This window comes from Rutidosis leptorrhynchoides, chromosome 2 (assembly GCF_046630445.1).
Source record: "Rutidosis leptorrhynchoides isolate AG116_Rl617_1_P2 chromosome 2, CSIRO_AGI_Rlap_v1, whole genome shotgun sequence".
NCBI classification, from domain to species: domain Eukaryota; kingdom Viridiplantae; phylum Streptophyta; class Magnoliopsida; order Asterales; family Asteraceae; genus Rutidosis; species Rutidosis leptorrhynchoides.
Window position 1 is genome coordinate 402,227,957 of NC_092334.1, and position 8,975 is coordinate 402,236,931.

The 8,975-nt window shown below is 32.4% G+C and overlaps 1 protein-coding gene across 1 annotated transcript; it reads left to right on the forward strand.

Moving 5' to 3' along the window:
• Positions 1-2,492, forward strand: LOC139892240 (probable beta-1,3-galactosyltransferase 8). Its single transcript, XM_071875286.1, has 7 exons — positions 1-174; positions 257-321; positions 399-598; positions 1,049-1,394; positions 1,698-1,823; positions 1,899-2,008; positions 2,344-2,492. The coding sequence occupies exons 1-7, from the start codon at positions 1-3 to the stop codon at positions 2,490-2,492; spliced, it is 1,170 nt and encodes a 389-aa protein (XP_071731387.1).
• Positions 2,493-8,975: the final 6,483 nt, after the last annotated feature.

Sequence of the window (8,975 nt, forward strand, 5' to 3'; positions counted from 1 at the left end):
ATGAGGAGAAAATCGCTACCCGTAAAAGTCATTTTCTTGCTATGCACTGCAAGTTTTCTTGCAGGAACACTTTTCACCAGACACACATGGCCTCAAATAAATACAGATTTTCGTTTCATGAATCATGAACAGAAGTCGAGTTTATTAACACCTCAAGATTGTGATCACAAACGTGTAAGTATTTGCATCTTAATTTTCTTCAAATTTTATTATAGCATTTTTTTTTTTCTAACGGTGATTAGTTTCTTTGTTATAGAAACTGGTTGAAGAGAACTCAGTAGACGTTATGGCAGAAGTTACGAAAACTCATCAGACCATCCAGTAAGCGTATATTTTACATGCGTAGAATGTTAATCTCGAATTCAGGTTAAACTTAAATTTTTGTGTATGTTATATAGACCATTAGATAAAACAATATCGACGTTGGACATGGAACTAGAGGTGGCTCGTACAAGTAGAAATGGGGCCAAATTTATGACCCAGAGGGCGACATCTAATAAGACAAATTTAAAGAAAGCATTCATTGTCATTGGTGTTAATACCGGTTTTAGCAATAAAAAGCGTAGAGACTCAGTTCGAGAAACATGGATGCCCACAGGTTCTCGTTTCGTTCCCTAACTCTAATTTCAAGCAATCGACTCTTTTTGCCCGAGAAAAAGTCTGGCAGATTAAGAGTGGCGATTCCAGAAATGTATCTCAATGGGATCCTGATTTTTTTTTCCAATACTAATTATATTTGAATGTAATTTTAATGGTTGTTTACCTTTAAAAAACAACAAATTCAAAATATATATGGGATCCGACTAGTTAAATCTAGTGGTATCATATACAGTTTAAAGAAAAAATATAAATTCGAAAAACATATGGGATCATGTAATTAAATTTAGTGGTGTACTATATATTATAAAGGGTATTTTCTACACAAAATTTTCAAACTAGTGGCGTCCGTGACTCCACGGGCCATACCTTAGATTCGCTCCTAGGCAGATATTTTTATTTCATAAACAGGTAAACAGAAAAGGTTTCTTACTTTTTTTTGACAATTCAGGAGAAAAATTGAAAAAATTGGCGAAAGAAAAAGGGATTGTAGTAAGGTTTGTAATAGGACATAGTGCAAGACCTGGCGGTGTTCTTGATCGAGCTATTGATGACGAGGATGAAAAGTATCAAGACTTTTTGAGGTTAAATCATGTCGAGGGTTACCACGAGCTGTCGACAAAAACAAGATTGTATTTCTCGACGGCTGTCTCCATTTGGGATGCAGACTTTTATGTGAAAGTGGATGATGATGTACATGTCAATTTAGGCATGCTTGTAAGTTCACTTTCACGCTATAAATCTAAACCAAGAATTTATATCGGATGCATGAAGTCTGGGCCCGTTCTCTCTCAGAAGTAAGCTCGTTTTCTTCTTATTGTTACTTTCGGATCAAATGCCGATTATTTTGTCATTTGAAAATGAAGAGCGAGTACTTAATGTTGTACCTGGAAAACGGGTCGGGTTGGGTCGATACCTGAACGGATTTAGGTCAAAATGGGTCAGAAATTTTAGACGGGTCAAACGGGTCGGGTTTAAATGGGTTGGGTCTGGTTGAGTTGGGTCGAGACCTGTTTCTATAAGTTTTGTGATATGCATTACAATTTTCACGTTCATGTTTTTATTTAAGAGTTAATGTTTATTTGAAATGAATTGGGCAGAGGGGTACGATATCACGAGCCAGAGTATTGGAAATTTGGAGAAGAGGGGAACAAGTATTTTAGGCACGCAACGGGACAAATTTATGCTATTTCTAAGGATTTAGCAGCATATATTTCTATCAACTCGTACGTCACACCACATAACGGGTTTCATTTCTTGTTTTTATTATAGACTTAATTATTAAAGATTGATTTCTGCAGGAATATATTGCATAGGTATGCAAATGAGGATGTATCTTTAGGATCTTGGTTAATTGGATTAGATGTTCAACACGTAGATGATCGTTCTATGTGTTGTGGAACTCCTCCAGGTACTTAGAGATATGTTTTATGCAGCGTAAACACATTTGCACGATACAGGTGGCGAGATGGATGGGTTACAGGGTTGGGTAACATGTCAAAATGGGTATGCTTTGTAACAGACTGTTTTTAAACATGGCTAGGTTTAGTTTGGATTAAACTATCCCTCTACTAGAGTTCAGTCAATATTTTAACCCCTGTAACTATTTGATTGACCCGTTTGAGATTATAGACAATCCAGATCAACTGGCTCATACGTAAATGGGTCAGAATCACCACCTTAAGACTTAAGTGCACAAAAATGTAGGTAACTTACTGAGTGTTGGTCAATGGATGTGCGATACAGATTGCGAGTGGAAGAAACGAGCAGGGCACGTTTGTGTGGCTGCATTTGATTGGTCGTGTAGCGGAATATGCAAGTCAGTGGAGCGAATTAAATTTATTCATAATTCTTGTGGAGAAGGAGATGGAGCTGTTTGGAATGTTGATTTATAGAGTGATAGTAATCAGTTAGTGTTGAAACAAAATACACCCTGCATTTTTGATGCATCTCTTTTACCCGTAATAGTTTTATGACCATTTTAATACAACAACAACAACAACAATACTTGATCCCGTGTAATAACAGATATTATTCAGTTAGCCTCTTAATATTGATTCCATCTCATACTACAAGCTGCTTTATATGCATTGCAAAAGGCTATTTTAATCACAGGTCCGAGTTGGGTTGGATTGACCCTATGACAACCCATCCACGTCGTTTATTGACCCTTCTGAATTTTGTGTTACTCTTCTAAGTCTTAGTTCTGTGTGACTTTTTTAATTTAGAAAAAAATCAGACAGATTCTTGATATATATATATATATATATATATATATATATATATATATATATATATATATATATATATATATATATATATAGTTAATATTAAAATGCTATAATGATAATATCATAAATAGACATTTTCCTTCATTGAAACAAAATTAAAAAGAAAATAGAAAAAAATCTAACCCACTTGAATGACATCATAAATCAATTTAATTTACAATTAAAATTTAATATTTACAATTAATTATAATTTAATTATTATGATTAAGATATAATTTAATCTTTACTATTTTTAATTTAAAAAAATTTAAAAGGCATTTTTTATTAGTAATAATTATTATTAAAAATATAACTACTTAATTTTTAGCAAAACTTTTATTATTATTATTATTATTATTATTATTATTATTATTATTATTATTATTATTATTATTATTATTATTATTATTATTATTATTATAAAAATTATTATTTTAATATTAATATTCAAATATGGATTATTTTACGGGATTAATTACGTTACATATATATGCAAAAATACAAGTCTCTATATGTTTGTAAAAACAACGACAAAGTTTCTTAGTTAGAATCTGTGGTTTTACGGGTCATTAAACTAAACGACTTTAGCATTTACATTTATTTAATTCCTAAAACATATCATTAAACTGTTTCGTTTAACCAAACTCGTGGTTTCATGGGTCATTTCACTAGTATTTTTTTTATCGGCGATTTTTTTGGCATCAGTAGATCGTTTCTTTCAACGACCCTCGTCATTTGCACGTAACACACACGTTCGCGTTGAAACTCGAACCCGATCGACGGTACCCAGGAACACATCCATTCGGGCAGTGGTTCCGGGTAGGGGTCCGTGAACGAATCCGGTAAAACCTCTCTATAGGGTCAATATATACCACCATTATTGGTATTCAATTGGTTTAAAGAATTCATGTCATCCCTAAGGATCGAACCTATGACCTCTCCCTATCCAATAACACAAAGTACATAGAGAGAACCGTTGGACTATGCCCGCAAGTTCAACAGATTCTTGATATTATGTAATATAAAAAAATTTAATATCAAAAATACAAAAAGAGGTTATTACAAACTATTTTAAATTTAGTCTAAAGGTAAAAAAGGTAGAAGGTTTTAAATTTACAAAAAGAGCTTTTTACCACTTCCCATCCTTAGTTTTGTGGAACATAACCGTTGTGACCGATAGTAAGACAATGTGTTGTAACGTCGTCAAAAGGATGAAGGTTACGTAATGACCAACAGTCTCGTAATAACCTAAAAACCTCATTTCTTACCCCAATTACCGACTCCGTCACTTGTGGGAACGTTTTGTTTAATAGTTGTAGCCCGATGTTCTTGTTCTCACTTTGGTGAGAAACGAACATTACTAACCCGTAAGCATAACATGCTTCTTTATGTTGCATGTTAGCCGCTTTTTTTAAATCACGAAGTCCTATATTTGGATATATTGAGTCAAAATAATTTCTTAACCCGTTGCGTAAAATAGCATTTGGGTTCCCCGCAATATATGCGTCAAAGTAAACACATCGTAACTTATGGATTTCCCAATGTGATATCCCCCATCTTTCGAACGAAAGCCTTTTATAAACCAAGGCATTCTTGGAACGTTCTTCGAATGTCTTACAAACTGATCTCGCCTTAAATAGTTGTGCCGAGGAATTCTGACCGACTCTAGACAAGATTTCATCAATCATGTCTCCGGGTAGGTCTCTTAAAATATTGGGTTGCCTATCCATTTTGTATTTTTATACTGTAAAATAGACAAGAGTTAGATTCATAAAAAAAATACTTATTAATACAAGCAATTTTTACATATATCATAAAGCATAAGCACACTATATTACATATATTACACCACACGAATACAACTATCTTATTCCGACTCGCTCGTTTCTTCTTCTTCGGTTTTGGTTCGTTTTGCCAAGTTTCTAGGGATATATGATGTTCCCCTAATACGAGCCGTCGTTTTCCACATTGGTTTAGAAAAACCTGGTAGTTTAGAGGTTCCCGGGTTATTGTCACAACTTAAGAAATACGGGTGTTGACGATACATATAAAGTTCATCGGGTTTGGAATCAAATTTCTCTATTTTTATGCCCTTTCCCTTATTATTCTCTTTTGCCTTATTAAATTGTGTTGGGGTAATTTCTATAACATCATCGGAATTCTTGTCGGGATCCGATTCATCGGAGAATTGGTAATCCTCCCAATACTTTGCTTCCTTGGCGGAAACACCATTGACAATAATTAACTTTGGTCAGTTGGTTGAGGATTTTCTTCTACTTAACCATTTTATTATTTCCCCCACTGGTTCTATTTCTTCTTCTGGTTCCGATTCTTCTTCCGGTTCCGATTCTTCTTCCGGTTCCGACTCTTCTTCCGGTTCCTCTTCGGGAACTTGTGAATCAGTCCACGAATCATTCCAATTTACATTTGACTCTTCATTTTTATTAGGTGAGTCAATGGGACTTGTTCTAGAGGTAGACATCTATCACATAATATCAAACGCGTTAAGAGATTAATATATCACATAATATTCACATGTTAAAAATATATAGTTTCCAACAAAATTTGTTAAGCAATCATTTTTCAAGTAAACACGGTCGAAGTGCAGACTCACTAATGCATCCTAACAAACTCGATAAGACACACTAATGCAAAATTCTGGTTCTCTAAGACCAACGCTCTGATACCAACTGAAATGTCCCATTCTTATTGATTAAAAACGTTCCATATTAATTGATTTCGTTGCGAGGTTTTGACCTCTATATGAGACGTTTTTCAAAGACTGTATTCATTTTAAAACAAACCATAACCTTTATTTCATCAATAAAGATTTAAAAAGCTTTACGTAGATTATCATATAATAATAATCTAAAATATCCTGTTTACACACGACTATTACATAATGGTTTACAATACAAATATGTTACAACGAAATAAGTTTCTTGAATGCAGTTTTTACACAATATCATACAAGCATGGACTCCAAATCTTGTCCTTATTTAAGTATGCGATAGCGGAAGCTCTTAATAATCACCTGAGAATAAACATGCTTAAAACGTCAACAAAAATGTTGGTGAGTTATAGGTTTAACCTATATATATCAAATCGTAACAATAGACCACAAGATTTCATATTTCAATATACATCCCATGCATAGAGATAAAAATCATTCATATGGTGAACACCTGGTAACCGACATTAACAAGATGCATATATTAGAATATCCCCATCATTCCGGGACACCCTTCGGATATGATATAAATTTTGAAGTACTAAAGCATCCGGTACTTTGGATGAGGTTTGTTAGGCCCAATAGATCTATCTTTAGAATTCGCGTCAATTAGGGTGTCTGTTCCCTAATTCTTAGATTACCAGACTTAATAAAAAGGGGCATATTCGATTTCGATAATTCAACCATAGAATTTAGTTTCACGTACTTGTGTCTATTTTGTAAATCATTTATAAAACCTGCATGTATTCTCATCCCAGAAATATTAGATTTTAAAAGTGGGACTATAACTCACTTTCACATATTTTTACTTCGTCGGGAAGTAAGACTTGGCCACTGGTCGATTCACGAACCTATAACAAATATGTACATATATATCAAAGTATGTTCAAAATATATTTACAATATTTTTAATACGTTTTAATGTTTTAAGTTTATTAAGTCAGTTGTCCTCGTTAGTAACCTACAACTAGTTGTCCACAATTAGATGTACAGAAATAAATCGATATATATTATCTTGAATCAATCCACGACCCAGTGTATACACGTCTCAGGCTAGATCACAACTCAAACTATATATATTTTTGAAATCAACCTCAACCCTGTATAGCTAACTCCGACATTACTGCATATAGAGTGTCTATGGTTGTTCCAAATAATATATATAGATGAGTCGATATGATATGTCAAAACATTTGCATACGTGTCTATGGTATCCCAAGATTACATAATATATTAGAATACTTGTATAATACAATATAAGTTAGCTAGGATATGATTTGTATAGAATTGTTAATATTTCCCGTAGCTACTAAAATCAAAAAATATCCAATCTTGTTTTACCCATAACTTCTTCATTTTAAATCCGTTTTGAGTGAATCAAATTGCTATGGTTTCATATTGAACTCTATTTTATGTATCTAAACAGAAAAAGTATAGGTTTATAGTCGGAAATATAAGTTACAAGTCGTTTTTGTAAGAGGTAGTCATTTCAGTCGAAAGAACGACGTCTTGATGACCATTTTGAAAAACATACTTCCACTCTGAGTTTAACCATGATTTTTGGATATAGTTTCATGTTCATAAGAAAAATCATTTTACCAGAAGAACAACTTTTAAATCAAAGTTTATCATAGTTTTTAATTATCAAACTCAAAACAGCCCGCGGTGTTACTACAACGGCGTATATCCGGTTTTACAGTGTTTTTCGTGTTTTCTGGTTTTAAATCATTAAGTTAGCATATCATATAGATATATAACATGTGTTTAGTTGATTTTAAAAGTCAAGTTAGAAGGATTAACTTTTATTTGCGAACAAGTTTAGAATTAACTAAACTATGTTCTAGTGATTTCAAGTTTAAACCTTCGAATAAGATAGCTTTATATGTATGAATCGAATGATGTTATGAACATCATTACTACCTAAAGTTTTCTGGATAAAACTACTGGAAATGAGAAAAATGGATCTAGCTTCAAAGGATCCTTGGATGGCTTGAAAGTTCTTGAAGCAGAATCATGACACGAAAACAAGTTCAAGTAAGATTTTCACTCGAAATAAGATTGTTATAGTTATAGAAATTGAATCAAAGTTTGAATATGAGTATTACCTTGTATTAGAAAGATATCTTACTGTAAATAAGAAAGATTTCTTGAGGTTGGATGATCACTCTACAAGATTGGAAGTAAGCTAGCAAACTTGGAAGTATTCTTGATTTTATGAAACTAGAACTTGTAGAATTTATGAAGAACACTTAGAACTTGAAGATAGAACTTGAGAGAGATCAATTAGATGAAGAAAATTGAAGAATGAAAGTGTTTGTAGGTGTTTTTGGTCGTTGGTGTATGGATTAGATATAAAGGATATGTAATTTTGTTTTCATGTAAATAAGTCATGAATGATTACTCATATTTTTGTAATTTTATGAGATATTTTATGCTAGTTGCCAAATGATGGTTCCCACATGTGTTAGGTGACTCACATGGGCTGCTAAGAGCTGATCATTGGAGTGTATATACCAATAGTACATACATCTAAAAGCTGTGTATTGTACGAGTACGAATACGGGTGCATACGAGTAGAATTGTTGATGAAACTGAACGAGGATGTAATTGTAAGCATTTTTGTTAAGTAGAAGTATTTTGATAAGTGTCTTGAAGTCTTTCAAAAGTGTATGAATACATATTAAAACACTACATGTATATACATTTGAACTGAGTCGTTAAGTCATTGTTAGTCCTTACATGTAAGTGTTGTTTTGAAACCTTTAGGTTAACGATCTTGTTAAATGTTGTTAACCCAATGTTTATAATATCAAATGAGATTTTAAATTATTATATTATCATGATATTATGATGTACGAATATCTCTTAATATGATATATATACATTAAATGTCGTTACAACGATAATCGTTACATATATGTCTCGTTTCAAAATCATTAAGTTAGTAGTCTTGTTTTTACAAATGAAGTTCATTGTTAATATACTTAATGATATGTTTACTTATCATAATATCATGTTAACTATATATATAACCATATATATGTCATCATATAGTTTTTACAAGTTTTAACGTTCGTGAATCACCGGTCAACTTGAGTGGTCAATTGTCTATATGAAACCTATTTCAATTAATCAAGTCTTAACAAGTTTGATTGCTTAACATGTTGGAAACACTTAATCATGTAAATAACAATTTCATTTAATATATATATATATAAACATGAAAAAGTTCGGGTCACTACATATTATATATGTACTTCATTGATGCATATCTAAGATACACAAAGATATGTAGAAGAGTCAGAAGTCCAATTTTGGTCTTTCACTTAGTTTTTATAAACGGTATGCCAAACGTCTAAATTAGTCATTTAAGATTG

Coding starts and splice junctions, on each gene's coding strand:
- LOC139892240 (XM_071875286.1), top strand. CDS start 1: ATGAGGAGAAAATCGCTACCCGTAAAAGTCATTTTCTTGCTATGCACT. Junction 1,824..1,898: donor GCATATATTTCTATCAACTC/GTACGTCACACC, acceptor TGATTTCTGCAG/GAATATATTGCATAGGTATG. Junction 2,009..2,343: donor GTGTTGTGGAACTCCTCCAG/GTACTTAGAGAT, acceptor TGTGCGATACAG/ATTGCGAGTGGAAGAAACGA.